The sequence below is a fragment of the Eutrema salsugineum genome, unplaced genomic scaffold (assembly GCF_000478725.1).
Source record: "Eutrema salsugineum unplaced genomic scaffold, Eutsalg1_0 scaffold_1, whole genome shotgun sequence".
NCBI classification, from domain to species: domain Eukaryota; kingdom Viridiplantae; phylum Streptophyta; class Magnoliopsida; order Brassicales; family Brassicaceae; genus Eutrema; species Eutrema salsugineum.
This window is the reverse complement of record NW_006256909.1, coordinates 3,467,044-3,492,895: the sequence shown is the minus strand read 5'-3', so window position 1 is coordinate 3,492,895 and position 25,852 is coordinate 3,467,044. Positions and strand designations below refer to the sequence as shown.

Sequence of the window (25,852 nt, the reverse complement as noted above, 5' to 3'; positions counted from 1 at the left end):
TTATTGTCTTTTCTCCCAAAACTTTCCACGTTTTTGTATCATCCCTAATTTATTTATTTTTTTGTCGTCTATCATCCCTAATTTGTATATCTTTATATTTGGTTTTGGTCTATATTTTTGTTTACATCTTTCATTTTTTTATACAAAGTAAACAATAAGTTAGGAGTTCAAATAATTTCAATTTAAATATTCGTTAACATTAAATAGTACTCCGCTTTTCACTACTCTGCTGTGCTGTATAAATTAAGTATCAACAACTAGGACAAACAACTATCGGAGAATATACAGCTAAACAGATTTTTCTTTATTTTTGTATTTGTTTATTTATTTTTTTTTTGTAAATAAACGAAGGATATATAATAGAAAAAGAATTGCCGACTTCCGAATCAAAGTCAATAAGTCAATCAAGTCAAGGGAAAGTTCGTAACTGTTATGGTCATTATGGATCTAGTAGACGAACATATTATTTTTTATTTAAAAAAAAAAAATAAATTGCATAAAACTGAACAGAATATTAAAGGAAACACGGATCCGACCATATTGAAAATTTATGTATGACGAACAATTTTTTCTTCGGCATGGGGCAATGCCGCCGAAATTATTGATTTTTTCTGCCCTCCTTTTACTTGCTTCTTTTATAATATAACTAATTTTTCTATCATTTATTTTAGATTGAGACTAAATAGTTGTGATTTTCAAGTCTTTGGACGGTTTATTTGAGTTGTCTCATTAGTCGATTTATCAGGTACTTACCAGTTAGTTACTAAAGGAAAAATATTATGCTATTTGCACCTTTTAATTTTGATATTATTTAAAAAAATATTCAAAAACTCATTAGTAATTTATTTATATCTTGATGTGCATATATATATATATATATATATATCAATTATGATCATCAGTTAATATATAAACTAAACCCAGGTTAGTAGATGGATTTTTGTACCTTTTTTGGCTAATCTAGTACATCATGAAACTGTGTCAGATTAAAATTTGATGTAACTTCAGCTGATTTAATCTTTTATACTTTTACAAGTCCATATTCATTTTCCAAGTCAGTTCACCACTATGATCATAGCGTGTCGTGTCTTGCAATCTTTTATACTTTTACTAAAAGGGAATATAATTTTCTACATCCCATAAATAATTAATAACCCCTAATTAACGAACAAATCGTAACATAATAACCTTATACAGTATATAATTACGATGGATAGACTCATAGACAATGTATACGTAGTACACACGAAAGTACGATAGATCACTCGTTTTTTTTGTACTACAAAACCCATTGATTTAGCCAATCACTGTAATTCCCATAGACAGTGAGTTTTTTTATGTCTTGTTTTGCTTTTCTTCTTCTTCTTTTTTTCCCCAAAAGTCTTTAATGTCTTGTGGACTTTATCGAAGACAGCTTTTTAGATATATCGTCACTTTCCAACGACTTTCCTTCCTAACAAATCCAAAACCTCTTTCTTTAATTTTGTTTATTTTTACGCACACAGACACTCTTTTCTAGTTTTTGTGTATTATATAAAGAAGCCCATTTTTCTCTCAAGAACCTACTCATTTACTCGGACCACCAACTTGCGACCGAAGAAAACAAAACAAGACTTGGTCTCTAAGAACCAACCACTCCTTTGGTCCGTGTCTTCATCAGAATTAGATTCTTAATGGCTTATTCTTCGTTTCTAGACATATCTCTCGATCTCAACACTAACCCTTTCGATCGTAATTTCCCCGAAAATTTTCCGGTGAGTCCGGATTCCCTCCGATCCATTTCCGTTATGTTAAATTTGGGTTCCATTGTTGAAAATTAATCATGGGTTCGTTTGAAATTTTTCAAATTTCAGAAGAAGGAGGTCAACGTTTCGACTTCTGCTGATTTGGAAAGGAAATGCTTGGTGAAAGAAGAGGTTTGTTATTTCGTCGAACACGTGATTTGCTATGCCTTCGACTTCTAAAATTCACTTCCTCACTCAATTAGGAATTTAGGATGGATCTGAATCTGAATCTCTTAATCGTATTATATCCCCTTTTATCGAAATAATCCGAGATGATGTATCATCGAATTGTTTGCAACAAGCAAGAAGAGTTCTTGGTGGTGATGGTGATTTTTTTATCTTTGTGGTAATGAACAGAGCGCAAATGAGCTAAGAGAGGAGCTAAACAGAGTCAACTCAGAGAACAAGAAGCTAACAGAGATGCTAGCAACAGTCTGGGAGAACTACTACGCACTTCATCATCATCTCGAAAAACTTCAGAGTCGAAATAGCCCTGAAATCGATGAACAACCAACAAAGAAAAGAAAACAAGATCCGGATGATTTCCTATTAGGCTTTCCTGTTGGACTCAGCAGTGGCAAAACTGACAACAGCTCTAGCAACGAAGATCATCATCATCATCATCAACATGAGCAAAAAAATCAGCTTCTTCCATGCAAAAGACCAGTCACTGATAGCTTCAACAAAGCAAAGGTTTCAACAGTCTACGTGCCTGCTGATTCTACCGACACAAGCTTGGTAAGCGTTTTGTCTGAATATCTTGTCTATAAATTTTTCAAAGCAATCATTTTGGTATTGTTGTTGTGTATGTTTTTTTTTAGAGACATAAGAATTAAACAGAGTGTTTTGTTGTTTTGGAACGTTTTGCAGACAGTAAAAGATGGATATCAATGGAGGAAATACGGACAAAAGGTTACAAGAGATAACCCGTCTCCTAGAGCTTACTTTAGATGCTCGTTTGCGCCGTCTTGTCCAGTGAAAAAGAAGGTATTTGAGTTTGATATGTCTTTAGCTTTCATTTGTAAAATCGGTTTCCTCTGCTTCTTCAGTTGTTTAATGGATCTGTTGCTTTGTTCAGGTGCAACGCAGCGCAGAGGATCCGTCCTTACTGGTAGCGACATATGAAGGGACGCATAATCACTTGGGTCCGAACGCTTCTGAAGGAGATGCTACAAGTCAGGTTGGGACAAGCACTGTGACGTTGGATCTTGTTCATGGTGGTCATAGATTAGCTTTGGAGAAGAATGAAAGGGGAACGATGCAAGACGTTTTGGTTCAACAAATGGCGTCTTCGTTAACGAAAGATTCAAAATTCACAGCTGCTCTTGCTGCTGCTATATCTGGGAGGTTGATGGAACAGGCTAGAACATGAAGGTTCCAGTGAATGTTTTTGTTTTGGTTTCTCATCCCTGGAAAAAAAAAGGGTTTTTTTCTTAAAAAGGAAAATTGTATCTTTGATTAGGAGATTAAAGATGGAAACTTTAGTGTACATAAAATTTATAAGTACATGAAAAATCATAAGCATTTGAGAAAAAAATTATATGTTAATAGATTATTAACTGGTTAGACAAACGTTGATTCATTTGAGTTCGGTTTAGAGAAAAGGTTCACGAAAAATCTTTGAATTCTTCAAAACATTTGAAATTAATTTCAAAATCTGTCCAGAATTTTGAAAACGTGAGTTTTCCCAAATTATTTGTACAAAAGCGGATAAGAAACAAGCAATGATTGAAGAAGAAGATTCTCAACAAACATTCAAATCAAAGTTTCCCTCCATATTTTTTCTCTCTCTCTCTCTGCTCTGCAACTCTCGTGATTCTCATTTATTTCCTCTCCCCATCTGTTCATCGCTCTCTGTTACGACTCCGTCCCACCATTATCAATGTCAACCCGATCTCGGTCCCTCCTACTACCAAACTGTCTTCCTTTTAAATCTCCTCTCCTCACTCAAATCTCAAAAACCCATGATTCGTTTCAATGGAAGGCCATGGACACTCGCGGCGGAGAAGGGGAGATGGGTGCACAGTCGTGGAGTGTTATACGCCTCGTAGGGTCGTCCTTCGGTGGCTTTCTGGCCTGAGAAGTTCCAAGGGGAAGAGAGAGGCAGGGGATGAACAAGACTCGGTAGGGTACCATTTGGCGCCCATAAGGTGCTCGACGAAACGCCTCAACGAGAGTAGGCCGTTGGATGAAAATCTCGAGACTCCTAGTCCTAGATTTGGTGAGAAGTTTGCATTTTTCCTTTGTTCTAAGGGAAATGTTACATTATAATTTATGAAGTTTTTTTTGTTTGTTTGTATCTTTGTGCAGAAACACAAAGCAGGGAAGCACCTTTGGAGATGGGGATTGGCTCTTTCTTGCTCTATCTTGTTGTTGCAAGTAAAACCGAGCTTGACAAATTGGCAGACCTGCGAATGCAAATGGAGAAGTTTCTTCTAAATGCAAAAGAAGAGTTACAGAAGAGAGAATTACAGGAAAATCCACCTTTGTCTTCCAACGATGAATATGAAATAGAACCAAGCGGTAAAGAGTTTTCTCCTCAAGTCATTTCGAATTTGGCATCATCCATTTTCCAGGGGTCATCAACGAGTGTTCTTCAAGATGAGAACACAGAATGTGAGGTCTCAAAACCAGAGGATTACCATCGAGGAACAGAGCGCAATCCAAAACTCCAGGCTGAAGTAGGTAGTTTACCTCTGTATGAATTTGCAGGGGACAGATATACAATGCATCAGATTCAAAAACAACGCAAACTTAAAGTAGTATTACACAGACCACCTAGTTTTCTTCTTTACATTGTCTTTCAACTGTTTAAGCGAAAATGAAGCTGGCTCTTGATTTCTCAGACTGTAATCTTTGGGTGTTTGTAGGACAATGAGGGCACGAAGAATCATATACCAGAGATCGTGGAAGACGAAAGATATGGAGTAAGTCCGTACGAACTGGAAAAAAAGCTGCATGAACTACTAGTGACAAGGCAACAAGAAGAGTTACTGAAGCTTGAGACTGCTCTGAGTCGTGTTGAACGAAGGCTACAGGAGAAAGAAACCGAGGTTTCATGGTGGAAAGACGCAGCCCGCCTGCTTGCTCAGCGTGTTCCTGAATCTTCTCGAGCGGGACTAGAATGGTGCAACCCTGAATCTTCTTCTATAACATGTTCGGAACTCTCTGTCTCAAGATCTTTTAAAGCATGTCCAGAACACCGCATCAGTTTCTCTAGATGAAACTGTAAGGGAAACTGGGAAAATGTCTAGCTTTGGAGTTACAGCGCTTGTCTGATAAGTTCTTTAGCATTTGTGTGAAGCTTGCTTTTACTTAGACTAGTTGCCACTGTCTCTGTTTCGTGCATGGCATACATGTCATCTGAAAATCACTAAGGTAGGAATTGCACTGTATCTGTGTTCAACTGTATCTGTTGTATTCAATTAAGTTCCTTTGTGAATCCTAAACTTGAGGCATTTTCAGAATTATAGTGGTTTACTCTCACTGTCTTACATAATAAAAATAAACAAACTATCACAAGACAGTTACAAACTTGACACTCCTACTTAAGAAGATAATCCCTCGCCTCAGTGAAGAAAAAAAGAGTTTAACAGCAAAAGAAGGTCATTGCAGGGATCTCATTTGATCTTTGACCGGTGGAATTCTTTATTGCACGCAAGGAGTATCAGTAGTTTCCTCAGAAGTAAGGCTCTCGTTGAGCTGTAGGAAGCTTCAGCTCAGAATCTGAATCATCGGCATCTGTGGCTGGCGAGAAGTAGCAATCCACCATGTCTTTGCTCACATCTTCTAGGCGAGGAGGATCCCACTGCAGATTTGGAGGGAAACAAACCAGAAATTTTCAGAAAAAGTAAACATTGAACATCCAGAACCAAAAGGAGCTGTAAATGTATAGTTTAAGGCTGATCTGTTTGTTTATGGTTTCTACACCTTTGGAGCAAAGTCTTTATCCACCAAACGGGCTCGAATACCCTATCAACAACGACAAAAATTCAATATATGAAGAGGAATAATGCTGCTATTGTTGAGAAATTGGTGATTGACTTTACCTCGCAGAAGTCACCAGAGACTGTCTTTGAGACTCCACATAGAGATATACGATACTCACGTGTGAGACATTGATCAAGAGTTTGAAATCTACCTTCTCGTATCTAAGAAGAGAAGAAACCGCTAAAGTCAGAAAATTGAGGTGCTTGTTGACAAAGAAGAAGAAGAAGAAACAAAAAAGACTCACGGATTGTAAAGTAATCTTTAAGCTCAACGGAGAAGCTTCTTTGACTTGTTTGAGAGTTTTGTTACACCATTCATTGCGAGAATTAGCAACCTCATTTTCCTGAAGCCACGGATAGAATGTTAAAGCTTAGCACTTGACATAATTCTCAAGCCAAATCGTTCAAGAGGCCTCAAGTTAAAACATATCACGCCTATGCTAGGGCAAAGACCTCTCACCATAGCCTCAATGATTTCTTCAACCGTATCAAGCCCAAAATATTTATCGATCATCTCAATCCTGAGAAAAGAATTTTCTGGTTACACCCTCCTACGATATAATTCAAAAAGAATTTAAGATTTGGAGACAAGGTAAAAATTACCTGTGAAGTACACTGCTATTGTCAGGATAAACTAGATCACCATATTGAGCAAGAGAATCCTCAATGACAGTAGGATCATCGCTCAACAGTTTACCAATCCTCTCTTCGATCAACCCAAGTCTCTGCCATAACAGGTTATATAAAGAAATGCGCTCAAGAGGGAGACAAAACATGGGACAAGGTTAGAAAAAGGCATCAAACCGAGTGTAAGCAATAGTGGGTAGCAAGGCCACAGGCTATCATTTCGACACCATTAAGTTTCTGCCCTGTTAGAGCCAGGTATTCCCCTGAACAAGAAAGCACAAAACCCGCTTCAGAAACACCAAAACATTTGCAGTTGAAAGTATTTGTATGTCTATCAGATTCATATCTACTATCAGGACCATCATTTTACTTTACAGACATGCATTGAATACGAATCTGGTGAAGGGACCAGCCAAAAGTGAAGTTCACCTAAATAACCAGGAAGCCGTGAAAGGTAATACGAAGCTCCTGCATCAGGATGAAAACCAATTTGAACCTCTGGATGGGCCAACACCTGCATTCGCACGGTTGGTCAGAACATTTTAACCACTAAATATTAAAATGTATAAGAGAAGAAACAGATTCAAATAAAAGAGAAAAACGCTACAGATAAATGACTAAGACAATATTTAAAATACAGATAAAACTGGCTTAAATAACCACTCAATGGATATTTTTTTAGTTGATTACAGCGTCCACCTATCTCAAAGTAAAAAATCAGTGATTCGTAATAGTAAAGCGTGCCACGTACAGTTTTATCTGTTGCCACGCGAAACATCCCTGGAATTGAAATTCCACCACCACACCCCATGGTTACACCATCCATTATAGCTATCTGCAGTAAAGCAATAAAGTTTAAATTATTTCAAAATCAGCTTCAGCCTTCATGTATTATCGAGTGGAAGCAAATAAGCAAGTCAAGCTCTTTTTAGTCACTTGTGGTCATACGATCCACTCCCATCTGGTATTAACATATAGCATCGACGAAAAGTCTAGGAGTCTCACATTTGGTTTCAAATATGTTCCTTGGAGGTATACAAACTTGTACAAATTCCCGAAAAAGTGTTTACATTCTTCAGTATTCCCTGTGCAAAGGAAAGTGGCAATACATAAGCAATTTTTCTAAGTAACTTCACCAAAATAAGTCTGGTGAAAGCGACTTCAAGCTATGGAATGGCTTGCGCTGAACCTCACAAAACCATTCCAAGTATTTAACAATGGAAACTAGTAAATGAGATGGACCTTCATTGATCGAGTGATAAAGAGGCAAAACATCTGCACCAGAACAGAACGTTTTTCCGCTACCCTTCAGGAAAAAAATCGAAACAGTAGCTTAACCGAGGGATTTTGTGCTATAAAAAAAGGACACAAGATCTCATGAGGAGCATTAGTGAATCTCATAAATGAAGCTAAGGAAAAGCATACCTTCATCAAAACAAACGAAATAGCTGGGTTCTCTTCCCATGATTCGTATAGCCTCTTTAACCGACCTACCTAGAAAGACAAAAAAAAACAAAATTTGAAGCAAACCAAAAAAACTAAATGATCAGGTACACTTAAATCCCAAAAGATTACAATGCTAAAGACAATACCATAGGCGCAGAAAGAGCATTTAGAGCAGAGGGTCTGTCGAGAATGGCAGCTCTTGATTTAACTTTTCCTTCCACCAGAACCTTCCAAGTACAGCAAAATACACATTTACATATACATCAAAGGAAGTAGATTTCATTTGAGAGAGTATCAAAAACAAATTTCAACCGAGCATATAGTATCGACTCAGTTACATAGTTCTGTTCTAACTATCTTGAGAACCAAACCCAAACTCATAATTCAATTAAGTGTTTCCCTAATTCATATTATTAGCATTTTCTTATGATTAATTAACTAAACATCGTAAAAGAGTTCTACAATCAAGCACATTTAAAGAAGATCCAAAACTAAGGAGAAGATGAAAACCTGGTCTTCGATATCGGCATCTGAAGCGGAATAGTTTGGCAGAGCAGAGAAGCTTCTTCCATGAGAAACAGACCGAGCCCACTTTAATGGTTCAGTCACTCTCCTCAAAGCTTTCACGGCTTGCATCTCTCTCTATCTCTCTCTCCGTCGGGAAGACGCCTCTGTGTCACGAGGAGGAGGGTTTTGGGTTTTTTGCTCTGAAGTTATGGCCGACGGCGGTTCCTAGCCGTCAGATCGATCATTCGACACTCGAAATGACACCGTAAAACGTTAGGACCATTTATGGCCCTATATTGAGCCCATCTGAGGCCCAATAGTTCACAGCTCACTAATCTCTCACTTATGCTTACGCATGCGCATTACGGATCTTCGATTTTGTAGAGACTGGACAGAGTAACTAACGTGAAATTCTCCAAACAACGACGAAAGTAAAGAGATTGCTGATAGTTGTCTATCGGTGCTCTCAACATTTGTATTTCATTTATATATAGTATGCGTAAGTTTCGTTTGCTTTTCAGAAATTAATTCGCTTATTCAATAAAACTTGTGCTTCTACACTCAGAGAAATAACTGTCCAGAAATCCAAATTCACTAGAAAATAGTCTTACAGTGAAAATGTTAACGTAGCTATGATTGGTAATCAAAGGACTAGACTTTCACATTAAAGGGAAAAGCGAAAGAAAGGAAGAAAAGAACACACAGAACAGAAACTTCTTAACTTCATCAGTTTTTTAGATTAACTACCACAAATCCTAAAACCACTTATATAAGTTAATGACCATAATAATAATACCTTAACTCTTTACAAATTTTTGATCTCCCAACGCTTTAAAAATAGACCCTTTCACGATATGGAATGTCTCCGGCGCCGGGAGGAAGAGCTCGACGACTTTGCCGGCGGACTCTGCGAGCTACCAGACGAAACCTCAGAGCTTTTGTTACTACTCTCACCTTTCCCTGGCCATATCTTCTCAAAGATCCTCCTTGACCTCGACGGCATCAGCTGTGCTCCACCACCACTCCTCGTGCTCTTGCTTCCTCTGCTTTTCTTGCTCAGCCCCACCTTCTTCGTCGCTTCCTCTCTTTCTCCGACAACGACTTCGTTCTCCTCCGTCTTCTTCACCGGCGGCAGCGGCGAGTGCGACGAAGCTGCAACAGAACCAACAGGGCTGTGGTTAGCTCGGAGCTGCTCAAAGTAGAGAACTTGCACCACCACTCGTAAAGGAAGTCGCTCGTTCTGTGCTGCGTGCGTTGATGCCTCACTCGTCAGTTTCCTCACATCCATTAACCCGCAAAGTCTCTTCTTTTCCGATTTCATTAGCTCCGGATGTTCCTACAAAACCCAATTTTCAGTCAGATTTGCAAAGTTCCACTCAAGAATGTCTCAAAATGCTAAATAATACCTTCAAGAAAGTGTCAATGGCTTTGTATAGACCGTCGTGGATAGGTCTAGCTGATTCCGGGATAAGTTCAGATAACTCGATGAAGCTAGAGAGTGTAAGATTAGAGTTAAGTGCGAGATACGCATCTATCAATCTTCCTACGCTCAACAAAACCCCGTTTCCTAAAACAAACTCCTTGTACCGATCAGCTTCCGAGACACGTTTCTCATTAGCCATGAACTGATCCATAATCCGATGAACCAACTCAACTTCATGGATCAACAGATCCTTAACCGAGGCCTCGTGCAGCTTCAAGCTCACGTTTTCAACCAAATCTTCTTTAACCATCTCATCAGCTCCAACCAAGATCGAAACTTTAAGGAGTTTCAGCAAGAAGCTGCAAGTAGAGTAGCTCATCGCTCTGTTCACTCTCGGCAGCAAGAAAACAACCGTCTCAACGAGATGTTTGTTTGAAGAAGCTTCTGATGTTAAAGACTCCATAGATTCAGGTAACCACCTTGCAACATAGTATCTAAGAGCTTCACCAATTACGCCATTGTTCATCCTTCCACTCGATTTCACAGCGCTCATAACTCGCTTGAACATATCGATTTCAAGCTCACACACATCTTCGACCCACCAATCTTTCGGAATCACATTTTCTTCTCTCTTCTCCCGATGATACTCGATTATCTTATCGGGTCCAGATAACTTCCTGTTGTGAGTATAAGACCAAGTGATAGTCTCGGGGTTCACCAAAATCTTAGCTGAAACAGAGTCTATGCACCTACCAGCAAGTTTCAGATCTTCAGACCATGGAAGAAGAGATTTTGTAGTCTGAAGCACATTGATTGAGTCTTTCCAGCTTCTGAATATCCCCGAGTTGAGGAAAACCTCGATCTTGTATATGAGGTTACCACGATCAACATCTTCAGTCATTTCAAGATACTCAGCTGCACATCGAACAGCTGTTATGTTGTAAGCGTTGAGCGTAACAGTCATCCCATAGCAAAACTTAGCACAGATCTCAAACGCTTTGTGTCCTCCTGGGATGTCGAATATAGTGATCTCAGAGGTTTTCTCCTCACTGGCTTGAAAGACCAGTCTTTGCATCCGATTGCTCTTCGATAGCAGCGGGAACTGAAAAAGATAACATTGCAACAACAAGAAAAAGAGGAATCGTCCATTAGAATTGTATCACTTAAGAATCCATCCTACTTCTGTTGTGAGGATTACAGAAATGTACCTTATGGAGGTAAAATGTAACCTCCCCAACATTGACAGTAACATCACTGTCTAGATCCGAAACTGCGTACCTGCGGAGGAAGAAATCGATGGTCGGATTAAACACTGAGACAAAGAACACAGTCAGCTAAACAACAACTCTACATATTGACTAGTAGAAATTCCTTTAAACGTCACAGATGTTATGTCACATTCAAAACCATAGGCAGAGGCGGATTTGTCATGCTTAAAACTCAACAACCTAAGAATAGTCCGAATCTTGCCTAAAAGAAAACATTTTTTTTTTCTTTTCACATACTGAACAAAACAAAGGAAGCAAGATTCTTTAGCCTAGTTTAGAATATCCAGATGTCGAAAAGTGGAAGAGATGTCCCATATATTTACAGAAACAAAGCATAAGTAACAAAAGCTAAGAGAGAATCTTCGCTTTCATTTGACATGTTATTTACAGAAACAAAGCATAAGTAACATGTGGAGAACAATGAATAGAAGGGAGAATAGAACAGAACAAAAATCAGACAAAAACATAGAGAACAAACAGTAAGGGTTTCATTTGACCCATCATCAATTTAAAAATAAGAAGAAGAAAAAAACAAAATATTAGAATTTCCTTACTTGTGGAATTGGCCATCAGATTCAAATGTATCAGGCTTAGACCCTAGCTTCATGAACTTCATATTTCTTCGTCTTCTTTACCACACTTTTTTGTTTGACTCTTCAGCAGCTTAATACTAAAAAAGCTCAAAGCTTTACTCTTTCTTTTTGTCTTAACAGACAAAATCAAACCAGAACCAGAAGAGTAGAGAAAAAGAAAGAAAAAGCAAAATGTTGATTTCTTTTAAGTTGAGCTCTGTTGGGAGGGGGAGAGACCATTAATGGAAATGGATGTTTGAAGAGAGACAAGAGAAACCAAACCCATGTTTTGCCTCACTATCCTTTTGCAATAACCCAACTCCTCGGACTACGGGATTTTCTTTTCCTCCCATCTCAACTAACCATTACAAACGCATTTATTGTCTCTCTGTGCAAACAGAGAAAACCATATAAAGTTCCAAACTTTTCTTTTTTATTTTATTTTTCTCACTTCTCTCTAAACTTTCCAGGAAAATAAAAGCATCAGAAAGGAAAATCGCATCATCATAATCACACACAAAGAAAAAAGCAAAACCCAAATTGCGTAAGAGAGAGAGAGATAGATAGAGAGAAGAAAGGGGCGTTGTGTAGCGAGTAAAATTGAGAGAGAGAGAGGGAGAGAGAATATTTAAGGAGGAAGAGGAGAGAGATGGAAATCAGTCGCCGCCAATGCTTTTAAAGCGGGACTGATCCGCTGGAGATCTTCTCGTTCCCTCTTCTATTCTTCTTCTTCTTCTCTCTCTTTATGGCTCAAATCTCAATAAAAGCTTTTATTTTTTTCTCTGTTTTTATAATGGAGTAATGAATATAGTTCTTTGGCTTTGAGCTTGGGAAGGGATGAGGAATGATGATGATTTATTTCCGGTCTGACGAAGTTGTCTCTCCTACAATCCTACTCGGAGAAAGTATTTTTAAAAGATAAAAGAATGTTGAAATTAAAAAAAAAAAAAAGAGAGGAAAAAAGAGAGTGGGAATCTAGCTGCAAATATTCTAAATTAGCCAGCTAAGTTGTTTGAAATGTTTGATTAACAACTGGTTTATCATTTTTCCCATTTTTATAATCACTTCATTTTATCATTTCTTACGTCAAGTTTATGCGCGTTTAAACAACGAAAACAAGGTCTGTGTGTGTATGTGGGTGTATGTGGGAATCCTACATAGTACACATGAATAACAAAATACGTACATCAATCAATAGAAAAATGTGGCTTTCGTTGGTCGAAATTTAGTATGTGATTTTAAGAAAGGTGAAGAAGTTAAGCAAACTGATGCGTTACAAATCTTCTCTTTTTTTCTACAACACATTACTTACTGGATGATAATCTTAGTTTTTTTTTCTTTCAAATTCCCTCGTAACAAAATATTTTACTTGTTTTTATGGTATATTCAATCGTTTTTCTAAAAATAGCAATACTACATTGATGTGCCCTCTTTCATATTACAAGTTAGTTTTTGATAGCTAGCAGAAATTTTAGATCGAACCGCTTTATAATTGCTTACGAACATCAATCAGTTACAAGTTCAGTAGTCAAGATTTGTACAAAACTACAAACATCTAGTTTAAATCACGGGATATATTAATTAAAATTGTGCAACAAAACGGTGGGTGAACCCAAATGATATAAGAGGTCGTATAATACTCTAAACTTTACTGATTATATGTCCACACACAAATCATGGTTGAGACTTGAGACCATAATCTCAAAATCTTGACAAACGAGGTTGTCTCTCTCAAGTTACTCGAAGGAGGCCATGTTGTGTGTCATTCGCGACCCAAAACCTTTTCCATAATAATCAATCTTTCTTTCTATTAGTCGCCTAGTCTGTACGAGTACCATCCTTTTTTTTTTTTTTGTGCTTGTTGTTGTTGTGCCATCCTTTGATAAGGAATCATTGAAGAAAAAAAACGAAAATTTCCTAAACTCTCGCTCGTATCCTTAGAACAAGAGGGACTGCATATGAGACACGTGGTAGCGCGTGAAATATACGCAATCGCGTGAGAGGTTTGCATTACCTGACTCGCTTTGACTTGTTCCCTTTCTCTCTTTTGCTTCTTCCCGACGCGCGAGTCGTACTCCGTTTCTTTTACAACATCCAATGAAAAATTAACACGTGTAATCAATATACTTTTCTAGTTGGTGCGTGGGACCAAGACGGCGTGAAGTCGACGCGCCAAAACACTCTGTAGTAGAGTCCGTCCCAACGGAACCGAACCCGCTTGCCGAGAGAGAGACACTTTGACATTTTGCATTCCGTTATTCTAGATGCCCACACGAAGCCGCTCAGACTTTGCATTTCCTAATTACATTATTTGACTTTCCATGCAAAAAGCTTTCTAATACACACTATCTTTTCTTTACAACTTTGACTCCTTCTAGATCTGAGACTATAATAGACTGTATCCAAAAGTCAATAATTGTAACTATATAATAAATATCACTAAGAGGAATTACACTTATACAAAAGGTTAACTTGCATTGCTAAAAAAAGACAGAATTAATTGAGTCGGTACTCGACAAATCCAAAAAAAAAAAAAAAAAAAAACTAAACTAAAGCTGATCCCGACCAAGCTTGATGATCTAACTTCTCAGTGGCCGGATCGATTGGAAGAGACACTGGATGGTAGTTTTACACGTTTACTTGGTAGTATTCTCTTTTTTAATCAGATATATAGACGATTACATACCTTGTAAATTTGTAATGATTCCTTATATTATCTGGAAAGAACATACATATATGTCTATCTAAACGTGTAAGTTGTGTATTCTCATGCAGTTTTTCTATTGAAAAAGTATTTATCACATTAAAAAAGATAATGAATAATTACATGGAAAATGGCGTTTCTTTTTTTAAACTGCAAAAGTTAGTTTTGATTTTTATCGACCGTAATTCTGTATAGAGAGACGACTCTGATAATTATATTAGTCGCTTATTTTTTAAAGCAAATTTCATATTTTTTTCCAAAAAGAGAAGCTTCATGTAAAGTTTACATTACAAGAAAACATCACATATTCCTACCAGATATTTCATCAAAAAATCATAGGAAACCAGTTTTTCCTACCAATTTCCTACCAAATATTTTTGTAGGTTTTATGCCGTCAGAAATTTTCAAAGGTAGAAAAATCGTAGGAAATTTCCTACGAAAATTTTGGTAGAAAAATTTTGGCGATAAGATATTCGTAGGAAAATACCTACCAAATTACTTATACCTTTCTACGAAATATTCCTATCATTTTCTAATCACTTGCCAGATTTTGTAAAAAATAAAATTAATTTTATAAATTAAAAAATTAAATTAATTTCAGAAATTAAATTTAAAATAAACGATGAATTAACTATTAATTTGTTTATTAATATATATATATATATAGAAACAAATTAATTAAAAGAGAGATGAAAATCTTATTTATAGAGCAGCTTCATCATCCAAATTGTCTCAGACCATCGATGTGGGACAAAACCAAAGTTGAAATGTTCCTACAAAATTCCTACGATTTTCTTACACATAATATTTCGTTAGAAATTGGTAGGAAATTTCTTACGAAATACTTACCAGTATAATGGTCAATTGTATCTTACGATTTTCCTTTCAAATTTTGACCGCGTGGTAGGTTATTGGTAAGAAATATCCTATGAAATTTTGACAAAATTTTTGGTAGGAAATTTCCTACCAATTTCTTATCACTTTTACTTTTTGTCAAAATTATGTAGAAAATTGGTTATAAAAATTTCTTACCAAAAATTTCGTCAAAATTTTTATAGGAATATGAGATGTTTTCTTGTAGTGTTATCCTTTTGATCTCACTATTTTTTTTTCTACTAGTAATATTTTAACACCCATGAATATATCGTGCCTCGTATTATAATCCCAATATAAATAACCAAACACAATGTTCATATTGTATACAGTCGGTTGGAATAATGTAATTGCAAAACCATATAGTCGATACATATAGTTATTAGGAATTCATAATTATATTTCCATTTTGGTTTATGCAAACTGACAAATCAACAAATCATGTATGTTAATTTGGTTGTTTTTGCTCGCTATAAATAAAAGGTCTAATCTGTTACTTGTGGTGGCAATTTCTTCAAGACAATAACAAAAATGCTATAGTCAAGATCTAAAATGGACCCGTTTTGGTTTAGAAGGTATTAATGTTTTTGGCCATTTTATTGTAGTATGTAATTTTGTGGGGTCTGCATGTCAATTTTCTTTACGTGCCGTAGCTGTTTCCAAGTGATTAATAGCTCAATTATATATGAACGTAAAACACGTATCGTAAGAGTCTCAACGTAGTTATGGATAGATGTATATATATGGTCCCAGAAGCTAAGTAGACTAAGTAGTAAATGAAGGTTGACATGCATGCAGGCTTGCTCGATCTAGCTACTGGCTTAATTGTATATCAATGTTGACTTAATGTCTGCGTCTTCGCTAAAGGATAAGCACATATATTTGACTTATCTTTTCAGTTGGTGCCGGTCATGTAACTCTTACTTTATATGCTCTTCAAAAAAAAAACAAAACAAAACAAAAACTCATTATATATATGCTCCGTTATCTCCGTCCTCTTCAAAGTCTTTGAGTTGGATAATATAAGAATATATATTTGTTAGCAAAGATCAACTAACGAATATTTTGAGTTTGTTTCACTATTCTTCATGCTACCTTTCTGGCTTTCTTACAACGAAAGACTTAAATTTATGGTCTCACTCTCAAAGACACGAATCTTGAATAGAATTTATACTTTAAAAAAAATACTTAATAGCCTGTCCTAATACCAAAAATATTCAATATAAAATAAAAAAACAATCAGTACATGCAGATACATCCAAAGGCAATGCTATACATAGACATGAAACGAGTTTTAATGTTTGGCGCAGACCAAGCCTCCAAAATATAATCGTTTAATCGGTTAGGGTTGATAACTAGTGGATTTATCAAATTATAATGTCAGATCTACTGGTCTAGCGCTGTTATTCAACATGTACCGTATTTAAAACTATACATATATAGATCGACGGCTACATAATTTATGATTTTTTTGTTTGCTATAGTTTTGAAATAAATAAAAAGTGTCAAAAGAAACGTACGCCCTTTAAAACTTCAAAATCGTTTATTCGGAAAAATAAAGAACCAAAACAAAACAAAAACAGTTGTAGAGGCTATGTTTTAGATTGAGTTAACAATAACGCCTATTCCGTCTAATACGAAACTTACTTTTCCATAAACCAATAACAGTTGTTGACCAAGCTATAATTTTACCAGAAATTTAACCTTCGAACCCTATCTTCCAATCTAGTACCACATGAAGTTAACTATTTCCCTCCTACTACGAGAGCCATGTTGTAATCGGTCGATGTTAATGTCGTAGTGGTGGATCTTAACAAATTTTGTATGCATGGTTGGTATGGTTATACAGGGTTCAAAAATTATTAGGAACTCTCAGTCTCTCACACTCACTCCGTTCATTACAAAAACAAAATAGCGTCCACCACGTAGCCAAAAATAGTTGCACGTACGGACATTATCATGGGGTCTAAGAGGGGTATATTTGTGAGTTTTATGCCTAAGTGTCACGAAGACTCTAACCCGAGCAGAAGGTTTCAGTTATCAGTTTGAAGAGAAGTCACGCAGAGCTCACGTGATCTTCTTATACAACTCATGAGGACAAAGGAGTAATTAACCTCTGTCTAAAGTGAAGTGGTGTTTGTCTTCTTCCTCTGTCGAAGAAACAGAGTACGGAGGTTGGATGCAGAATCAGCAGAGCCGTTTTGTCGGCACCACGCGTAAGAAGTTATATAAAAGGTGAAGCAGACTGAAACGTTAGGGTTAAGAGTGGTTGTAGAAGAGAGAGGCGAATGTGGGTTTTACACAAAAGTCTCTAAGGGTTAGTTGTAACCAAGAACACCATATCTAGTGGATTTCCGAGGAAAAGTCTCGGCCAGACGTAGCGATTCCATTCTGGATCGTGAACTGGATAAATTTGTTTGTGTCATTTACTTTATGCTAAACACACGAGTGATCGATCGAACTTAGATAACGAGTGTTAGTGAGAAGATTCCGCGTAAAACATAAACAAGGTTCAGGCTTTAAACCAACAATTGGTAGCAGAGCCAGGTTGAAGCTTTGGTGAAAAAGTTCTGAACTTTCTTACTAACAATGACTTCTGGGAGATCGGAGGTCGAAAAGTTCGACGGAGAAGGAGACTATATCCTTTGGAAGGAAAAGCTATTAGCTCACCTGGAGCTGCTGGGTCTACTGGAAGGACTTGACGAGGAAGAAGAAGCATCGAAGGGTGAAAAGACCCCAAGCGAAGGCGAAGTAACGCCTGATGCAGCTCCTTCACCAGCCAAACCAGAAGACAAACAGTTAAAGGAGAAGAGAGGAAAGGCCAGGTCAACAGTTATTCTGAGTCTTGGAGATCATGTCTTAAGAAAAGTCATAAAGGAAAAGACAGCTGCAGGTATGATAAAGATCCTTGATCAGTTGTTCATGGCAAGATCTCTTCCCAACCGTATATACTTAAAGCAAAGGTTGTACGGGTACAAGATGAGCGAGAGCATGACAGTAGAAGAAAACGTAAATGACTTCTTCAAACTCATATCCGATTTGGAGAATGTCAAGGTTACGGTTCCAGAGGAGGACCAAGCTATTGTCTTGCTGATGTCTCTACCAAAACAGTTTGATCAGCTTAAGGAAACTCTAAAGTACTGCAAAACTACCTTAGCTCTGGAAGAGATCACAAGTGCGATCAGATCCAAGACATTAGAGCTGGGAGCAAATGGAAAAACGACTAAACATAGCTCGGATGCTCTATTTGTTCAAGACAGGGGAAGAACAGAGAAAAGAGATAAGGGTAACGAGAGGAACAAGAGTAAGAGCAGATCAAAGTCGAGGGAGAAAAAGGTCTGTTGGATTTGCGGTAAAGAAGGGCATTACAAGAAGCAATGTTATGTCTGGAAAGAGAGAAACAAGAAGGGAAACAGCTCTGAAAAGGGGGAGTCATCAAATGTCATAGGACAAATAGCAGATGTAGCAGCATTGAACGTCACAGACGAGTCAAATGCAGTCAATAATGACAACGATGACGAGTGGATAATGGACACAGGGTGCTCATTCCACATGACGCCAAGAAAGGACTGGTTTGTTGAGCTTGACGAGACAAAGACTGGTCGTGTGAAGATGGCAAATCAAACGTACTCTGAGATTAAAGGCATTGGGAGTATAAGGATACAAAATGATGACAACTCAACGGTCCTGCTCACAAATGTAAGATTTGTCCCAAGTATGTCCAAGAATCTGATTTCTATGGGAACATTAGAAGATCAGGGATGCTGGTTCCAGTCAAAGAATGGACTTCTTAAGGTTACAAAAGGTTGCTTGACTCTTCTTAAAGGAAAGAAAATGGGTACTCTGTATCTACTCCAAGGGACAGCATTGATGGGTAATGTGAACACTGCAACAAATCCACAAGACGAAGCTAAGGTATGGCACAGCAGATTATGCCATATAAGTCAGAAGAACACAGAGCTACTGGTTAAGAAGGGATGTCTTCAGGCTGAGAAAGTAAAAGGGATCGAGTTTTGTGAGGACTGTGTCTACGGCAAGACACACAGGGTCAGTTTTTGATCAGCAAAACATGTTACAAGGGAAAAACTTGAGTATATTCACTCTGACTTATGGGGTTCACCACACGTACCAAGCTCTATAGGAAATCGCCAATACTTCATCACGTTTATAGACGACTATTCAAGAAAAACATGGATATACTTTCTCAAAAGAAAAGACGAAGCATTCAGGGCTTTTGTTGAATGGAAGAAGATGGTTGAAACCCAATCAAATAAGAAGGTGAAGAAACTAAGAACAGATAACGGTTTAGAGTTCTGCAATCAGGAGTTCGACGAGTTCTGTAAAGAGGAAGGCATAGTTAGGCACAGAACCTGCGCTTACACACCGCAACAAAATGGAATAGCAGAACGGATGAACAGAACAATTATGGATAAAGTGCGAAGCATGCTAAGTGAATCAGGGTTAGACAAGATGTTCTGGGCAGAGGCAGCATCAACAGCTGTGTTTGTCATCAACAGGTCTCCGGCATCTGCAATTGAGTTTGAGATACCAGAGAAACTTTGGACAGGAGTTCTACCGGATCTAAGCTCACTAAGAAGTTTTGGCTGCATCGCTTATGTTCATTCTGACCAAGGGAAACTGAATCCGAGAGCCAAGAAAGGGGTATTCATTGGATACACACCAGGTGTCAAGGGCTACAGAGTTTGGCTGTTAGAGGACAGAAAGGTGGTTATCAGTAGAGATGTTGTGTTTAATGAAAAAGTGATGTTCAAAGACTCCGGGCTAAACAAAGAAGTAAAAGCATCACAAGATGAGGTAGAAGTCACGGTAGTTGAGACTCCAGCTCACACTGAAAAGGGAAAGGAATCAGCTTAAGGTGGAGCTAATCAAGAAGTGAATCAAGAACAGGATTCATTTCCATGGAACCAAACAGGGGAGGAGGATCTTGAGACTGATTCTGAAGATGAATACATCCCACCAAGTCTTGCAGACTACCAACTGGCAAGAGACAGAGAAAGAAGGCAACCACGGCCACCAAGAAGATTCGATGAACTTGGGGACTCGGGGTTTGCTTACAACTTAACTGAAGATGGGGGTTTTCTTGAACCTATGAGTTATCAAGAAGCAATGTCAGACGCAGATAGTGATCTATGGAAAGAAGCAGCAGATGAAGAGATTGATTCACTTAATAAGAACCACACCTGGGATCTAGTTGATAGACCTGAGAAGCAGAGAATAATTGGTTGTAAGTGGGTATTCAAAAGAAAGCTTGGGATTCCAGGGGTTGAAAAACCAAGATTCAAAGCTAGACTTGTCGCTAAGGGTTATTCTCAAAGGGAAGGAATAGATTTTCAAGAGATCTTCACACCGATTGTCAAGCATGTTTCAATCCGACTAATGCTATCTGCAGTCGCTCATTTTGATTTGGAACTGGAACAGCTCGATGTAAAAACAGCATTTCTACATGGCACTCTAGACAAAGTTATTTACATGAGCCAACCAGAAGGATATGTAGACAAGAAATCACCTGAGAAAGTTTGTCTACTAAGGAGATCTCTGTATGGTTTAAGACAATCCCCAAGACAGTGGAATCAGAGGTTTGATTCGTTCATGAAAAACACAGGGTACTCAAGAAGTTTGCGAGACAACTGCGTATACTTCAAGCAAACTGAAGAAGAAGAGAAGACATTCTTACTCTTATACGTCGATGATATGCTGATTATATCCAAGAACAAAGAGACAGTCAAGAGGTTGAAAGAAAGTCTGAGTGCCGAGTTTGAGATGAAAGATTTAGGGCCTGCAAGAAGAATTCTGGGAATGGAGATAACAAGAGACAGAGACAGGAACGTCTTAGAGTTATCTCAAGAAGGGTATTTGAGGAAAGTACTAAAGACATTCAGAATGGAAGATTGCAAGCCGGTTAAGACACCACTAGGACCGCATATGAAGCTTAAAGCAGCAACAGAAGAGGAAAAGGAGAAGTATGCAGAACAAATGAAGTCAATACCTTATGCTAACGCTGTTGGGAGTATAATGTATTCAATGATTGGATCAAGACCTGACCTCGCATATCCAGTTGGTGTTATAAGCAGGTTCATGAGCAAGCCCTTAATGGATCATTGGCAAGCGGTTAAGTGGGTGTTGCGTTACATAAAAGGATCAATCGGCTCAAGGTTACAGTACAAAAGGGAAGGTGAATTTGTAGTTTCAGGGTACTGTGATTCAGATTACGCCTCAGATCTTGACAGAAGGAGATCAATCTCCGGTTATACGTTCACTGTAGGCGGTAATGTAGTCAGTTGGAGGTCTTGTCTGCAAGGAGTCGTCGCCCTATCCACTACAGAAGCTGAATACATAAGTTTGACAGAGGCAGCAAAGGAAGCCGTTTGGCTAAAGGAACTGATGAATGAGTTGGGATTCACACAAGGCCCCGTTGACATATTCTGTGATTCCCAAAGTGCATTAGCTCTGGCTAAGAATGCAGTACACCATGAAAGGACCAAGCACATACAGACAAGGTTTCACTACATCCGAGATGCAATAAGTGATGGAGAAGTGAGAGCTTTAAAGATATCTACGGTCCATAACCCTACGGATATGCTTACTAAGGTGCTACCGGTCAACAAGTTTCTGAGCGCTCTGGAGAGGCTCAGGATAACCAGCGCCTGATCCGATGATCAGGGTCCGAGATGGAAATCAAGAAACGCTAGAGATGGAAAGTAAAAGGTATCGTTGACACTAAGGCAAGGTGGAGTTTTGTGAGTTTTATGCCTAAGTGTCACGAAGACTCTAACCCGAGCAGAAGGTTTCAGTTATCAGTTTGAAGAGAAGTCACGCAGAGCTCACGTGATCTTCTTATACAACTCATGAGGACAAAAGAGTAATTAACCTCTGTCTAAAGTGAAGTGGTGTTTGTCTTCTTCCTCTGTCGAAGAAACAGAGTACGGAGGTTGGATGCAGAATCAGCAGAGCCGTTTTGTCGGCACCACGCGTAAGAAGTTATATAAAAGGTGAAGCAGACTGAAACGTTAGGGTTAAGAGTGGTTGTAGAAGAGAGAGGCGAATGTGGGTTTTACACAAAAGTCTCTAAGGGTTAGTTGTAACCAAGAACACCATATCTAGTGGATTTCCGAGGAAAAGTCTCGGCCAGACGTAGCGATTCCATTATGGATCGTGAACTGGATAAATTTGTTTGTGTCATTTACTTTATGCTAAACACACGAGTGATCGATCGAACTTAGATAACGAGTGTTAGTGAGAAGATTCCGCGTAAAACATAAACAAGGTTCAGGCTTTAAACCAACAATATTAATATCAGAAGAACAATAAAAACATATTTCCTCATTGGCTGAAATAATAATAATGTATAGATGCATAGTTGAGACGTTGAAAGCACAGAGGGAAAAGCAATGGCATGTGTTTTATGAGAAAAGACTAGACGTAGCCTCCATTATTATCGTTGCATTATATTTATAATACATAACAGTATTCTACCTCTTTTACATTACATACACTGCATCCATATTAAATGCACTCCCCATATTATTATTAATCTTTCAGTTCCTATGAGATTTATCTTCGTTGCAAACTTCACTTTTATCGAGCTTTGTATGAAAACGGCAATATAAGAACAGAAACACATAAAAAAAAGTAATGGCTTTTGAACCTCATGTTTATGGGTTGTGTGGGTGAGTGGAAAATCCTTTATTACTAAATTAGAAATTTCTGATTATTTTTTCGATGTCGATCGATTATATAGCTGTTTACTTTCATATACAGGTGTTATAACAAAATCTTCCTGTGTATTATAAGATCATACATGCTTCTAGCTCTATCACATCCATTCAGGTTTAATTCAGTAAACCTCTCCGGCTATCCCATTTGCGAAAATTAAAGTTCAAATCAATGATTATAAATTTATAATTGATTATACTAATGAATGATGACGGAATCCTGGGAAAAAAACATCAAATAAAACAAGAAAATTAATAAGCAATCAATAAATAATAATTTCACTAAAAGCTGCATGCAAATGACAGAATTTAGAAGTAATCAGTAGAATCAAGTGGATGTCGGAATAATAAACAGTGAAATGACGGAATATAGCAAAAAGATAGAGTTGAATATAGTTTATGTAAGATTACTGTGAGATTCTCTAAGCCTGTAATGTGGTTAACTAGATCATGAGTTATTCATTGATCTAAGTTATATTTTGTTACGTGTGAGCAGTATATAAAAACAAATAAGGTTTCTCACATATTGATGTTTGTATTCGCTTAGTTTAAGTTTATAATGAGTATCGGGAAACCTCACGTTCAATTGAACCGTGGAGAATATATTCAAATATTCATGCAGCAAAACCAAAAGTTTTAATTTTGAGATGAAATTGATTATACGTCAAACGACTAATTAATAGTAAAGGTTTAATGTCGAAAAGGGGTTAATTTAAGACAGGCGTGAGCATAAGGCATCATAAACAAATGATGGTGAACACTGACTATGGGGTCCAAACCTCCATAATTGCAACCTTGTGCTTCTTCATCTTCCTTTTTCTCCTTTCTTCATAAATTTCTCTATATATATTATTATTAATTTTCTTATAACTTTTTCCGCCTCTTTTCAGTAGACACAAGTTTTTCCCCTTAGTTTTCTACTTTTCTTTGTGTACAACTTATTGGAATGATTTTGGAATGTGAAAACAGTTTCCAGTCCGTAGAATAACTTTGGTCGGTGAAAAAAGAAAAGAATAATTTTGGTCGTTTTCAGGCCTCTCTATCTTGTTGTTTGTTCTTGAATATCGTAAAATAAAATGATTGATGACTTTAAGATAATGATCTTAATCAGTCTATCTCTATAAAGTAATAAATAATCTTAGTTCTGACAATAATCTTTATTTGTTCTTGTATGTTTTTTGCTCTTTAATTAGGAAAAACTTTCGTATATATCTCTAATCAGAGAAGAAGAATGACTTAATCCTGCTCCAAAGGTTAAAAATCATGTTTAATACAATTAAGCGAAGGTCAACTTAATATTGAGGACGAGATTGTTGATTAATAATTAAAATGTGCGCAGTTGGTGAAGAGAAAGAAGAGATTGTCGTCCAGGTTTTATGCTCATAAAGCAACACATGAGTGTTTCTACCTAACAGCCTATTTCTATACACTAGCTTTTTTGGGCCATTAAGTGGACTCACCTAATTTTTCCATATTTTAACGTTACGATCTTAATTTATGCTAATTTTCTTTTTAAGAAACATGTGAATCACCAATTGTCGCATGGATTCAACTTGCCATGGTTTTGTAGTTGACTAATAAAATCATACTAATATACAAGGGTGACATTTATCGTAAAAGTTATATGAAAATTGGAACTATATTAAAAAAATAGATAATCTGTAATTAGTACATACATAGATAAAGTATTTCAAAAATATATCTTATTAACATTTTTCGACACAGGTTTTCTTCATCAGACTAGTAAAATACAAATAAACAACTTTTTATAAATATTTCAAAATAGTATGTGTTCTCTTTTTTCAGAGAATTAATTTTAAGCTCAATCTAAAACAACCAAACTGAAAAACTTTAATAACAACTGGATTGGGGATCCCTGAAAGCCATTTATGATGATGTCATTACGCAATTCAAGCCCAAAATATCAATACGCAAGTCAAGTCCACAATAATGAGCCTATTTATACCCTGGCTTCGGTGATCATTATGTGAATAAGGATCACATTCTACGCATGCATACACATCCACGCATAGATTTTATTCGATCACCACCCTCGAAGTATGGTCACAGCTACAACTTGTAAAACGAAAATATTTAAATTAGTTAATTCTCTTCCTTAACCGGGAATTTGTCTTTTAAACCGTAAGTCATCTCTCACCGGCCCTCACTAAACTTGAGTTAACACTGCAATAACGAAAGAGTGACTAATTACCTCTCACTTTTCTTTGTTTTTTTTTTTTGTTTTGTTTTTCTGTTGGTTCAGTTAGTTGATGGAATTATGTTATTACAGTACAAGAAAATAAAAAAGTTATGAGAAGAACATTGAGCGGAAGGGGAATACAAAATACAAAAAAAAAAACAGAAAAACCATTTTTTCTTTTCTTTGGGGTTTTATTTCCTCGGATGTGTATCTTCCGGTTTAGCCGTCCCTGTGGCCGCCTTAGCTACATCACTAGCACTAGCCTCCGGTTTCTTCTTAACATACATAACAGTATACATGACTGCACCAGAGATAGCTAACCCGGCAATAGCCATGGTGGTGTAGCTGTAAGGCAAGTTACGGCGTTGGTGGAGAACACCACCGGGATTAGTCCCGGGCGGCCTCTTTGATGACTCAACTCCGGCGGCTTTCACTCCCTCCGGACTCATCTTTGTCGTATCTGCCGTTTTCCTCCAGTCATTTTCTCCAGCCATTTTGTGTCTTCTGAGTCTTCTCTTCAATTTCTTCTTAAATTTCAGCCGAGGACTATACTAACCAAAAAGGAAACCGCTTTGTGTTTAGCTATGAGGGTTTTGGAGTTAGTATGAGTCATGAAGACACGTAGTGTCTTTGAGTTTTATAATGTGTCTCAGTAACGGACACCTAGCTGATTCTGTGTTGTTCTGTACTAAACATATTAGACAGGTGTCATGCGTTCTTAGCCAG

The 25,852-nt window shown here is 37.4% G+C and overlaps 5 protein-coding genes across 6 annotated transcripts; 2 read left to right on the top strand and 3 right to left on the bottom strand.

Annotated features, from left to right (window-relative positions):
• Nucleotides 1-1,532: 1,532 nt before the first annotated feature.
• Nucleotides 1,533-3,196, top strand: LOC18030594 (WRKY transcription factor 18). The gene is made up of 5 exons (XM_006412490.2): nt 1,533-1,754; nt 1,854-1,916; nt 2,142-2,522; nt 2,655-2,771; nt 2,863-3,196. The coding sequence occupies exons 1-5, from the start codon at nt 1,674-1,676 to the stop codon at nt 3,154-3,156; spliced, it is 936 nt and encodes a 311-aa protein (XP_006412553.1). The 5' UTR covers nt 1,533-1,673; the 3' UTR covers nt 3,157-3,196.
• A 342-nt stretch (nt 3,197-3,538) lies between these two features.
• On the top strand, nt 3,539-5,191 carry LOC18030595 (protein POLAR LOCALIZATION DURING ASYMMETRIC DIVISION AND REDISTRIBUTION). Of its 2 annotated transcripts, none has more exons than XM_024148674.1 (3): nt 3,539-4,005; nt 4,095-4,465; nt 4,655-5,191. In XM_024148674.1, exons 1-3 carry the CDS (start codon nt 3,762-3,764, stop codon nt 5,006-5,008), a joined length of 969 nt encoding a protein of 322 aa, XP_024004442.1. In that variant the 5' UTR covers nt 3,539-3,761; the 3' UTR covers nt 5,009-5,191. The 2 variants fall into 2 exon arrangements, with proteins under 2 accessions (XP_024004442.1, XP_006412551.1); XM_006412488.2 differs by having other exon boundaries at nt 4,095-4,543.
• A 51-nt stretch (nt 5,192-5,242) lies between these two features.
• On the bottom strand, nt 5,243-8,564 carry LOC18030593 (3-hydroxyisobutyryl-CoA hydrolase-like protein 2, mitochondrial). The gene is made up of 14 exons (XM_006412489.2): nt 8,357-8,564; nt 7,993-8,073; nt 7,826-7,894; nt 7,643-7,706; nt 7,406-7,485; nt 7,152-7,235; nt 6,830-6,914; nt 6,578-6,663; nt 6,377-6,498; nt 6,234-6,294; nt 6,019-6,117; nt 5,834-5,935; nt 5,715-5,756; nt 5,243-5,592 (listed from the first exon to the last, which is right to left on the bottom strand). Exons 1-14 carry the CDS (start codon nt 8,480-8,482, stop codon nt 5,464-5,466), a joined length of 1,230 nt encoding a protein of 409 aa, XP_006412552.1. The 5' UTR covers nt 8,483-8,564; the 3' UTR covers nt 5,243-5,463.
• A 425-nt stretch (nt 8,565-8,989) lies between these two features.
• LOC18030592 (BTB/POZ domain-containing protein NPY1) lies at nt 8,990-12,494 on the bottom strand. The gene is made up of 4 exons (XM_006412487.2): nt 11,599-12,494; nt 10,985-11,054; nt 9,760-10,878; nt 8,990-9,689 (listed from the first exon to the last, which is right to left on the bottom strand). Exons 1-4 carry the CDS (start codon nt 11,658-11,660, stop codon nt 9,201-9,203), a joined length of 1,740 nt encoding a protein of 579 aa, XP_006412550.1. The 5' UTR covers nt 11,661-12,494; the 3' UTR covers nt 8,990-9,200.
• A 12,714-nt stretch (nt 12,495-25,208) lies between these two features.
• LOC18030591 lies at nt 25,209-25,709 on the bottom strand. Its single transcript, XM_006412486.2, has one exon. It carries the CDS (start codon nt 25,618-25,620, stop codon nt 25,318-25,320), a length of 303 nt encoding a protein of 100 aa, XP_006412549.1. The 5' UTR covers nt 25,621-25,709; the 3' UTR covers nt 25,209-25,317.
• Between the last annotated feature and the right edge of the window lie 143 nt (nt 25,710-25,852).

Bases quoted from the DNA above. Each gene is read 5' to 3' on its own strand.
- LOC18030595 (XM_006412488.2), top strand. From the start codon at position 3,762: ATGGAAGGCCATGGACACTCGCGGCGGAGAAGGGGAGATGGGTGCACA. The intron at 4,006-4,094 runs GTGAGAAGTTTG...ATCTTTGTGCAG, and splicing joins GACTCCTAGTCCTAGATTTG to AAACACAAAGCAGGGAAGCA. The intron at 4,544-4,654 runs GTAGTATTACAC...GGGTGTTTGTAG, and splicing joins AAAAACAACGCAAACTTAAA to GACAATGAGGGCACGAAGAA.
- LOC18030592 (XM_006412487.2), bottom strand. From the start codon at position 11,660: ATGAAGTTCATGAAGCTAGGGTCTAAGCCTGATACATTTGAATCTGAT. The intron at 11,055-11,598 runs GTAAGGAAATTC...CTTCCTCCGCAG, and splicing joins TCTGATGGCCAATTCCACAA to GTACGCAGTTTCGGATCTAG. The intron at 10,879-10,984 runs GTACATTTCTGT...TATCTTTTTCAG, and splicing joins TTACATTTTACCTCCATAAG to TTCCCGCTGCTATCGAAGAG.
- LOC18030593 (XM_006412489.2), bottom strand. From the start codon at position 8,482: ATGCAAGCCGTGAAAGCTTTGAGGAGAGTGACTGAACCATTAAAGTGG. The intron at 7,895-7,992 runs GTATTGTCTTTA...TTGTCTTTCTAG, and splicing joins ATGCTCTTTCTGCGCCTATG to GTAGGTCGGTTAAAGAGGCT. The intron at 6,499-6,577 runs GTTTGATGCCTT...CTGTTATGGCAG, and splicing joins CCCACTATTGCTTACACTCG to AGACTTGGGTTGATCGAAGA.
- LOC18030591 (XM_006412486.2), bottom strand. From the start codon at position 25,620: ATGGCTGGAGAAAATGACTGGAGGAAAACGGCAGATACGACAAAGATG.
- LOC18030594 (XM_006412490.2), top strand. From the start codon at position 1,674: ATGGCTTATTCTTCGTTTCTAGACATATCTCTCGATCTCAACACTAAC. The intron at 1,917-2,141 runs GTTTGTTATTTC...GGTAATGAACAG, and splicing joins AATGCTTGGTGAAAGAAGAG to AGCGCAAATGAGCTAAGAGA. The intron at 2,523-2,654 runs GTAAGCGTTTTG...AACGTTTTGCAG, and splicing joins ATTCTACCGACACAAGCTTG to ACAGTAAAAGATGGATATCA.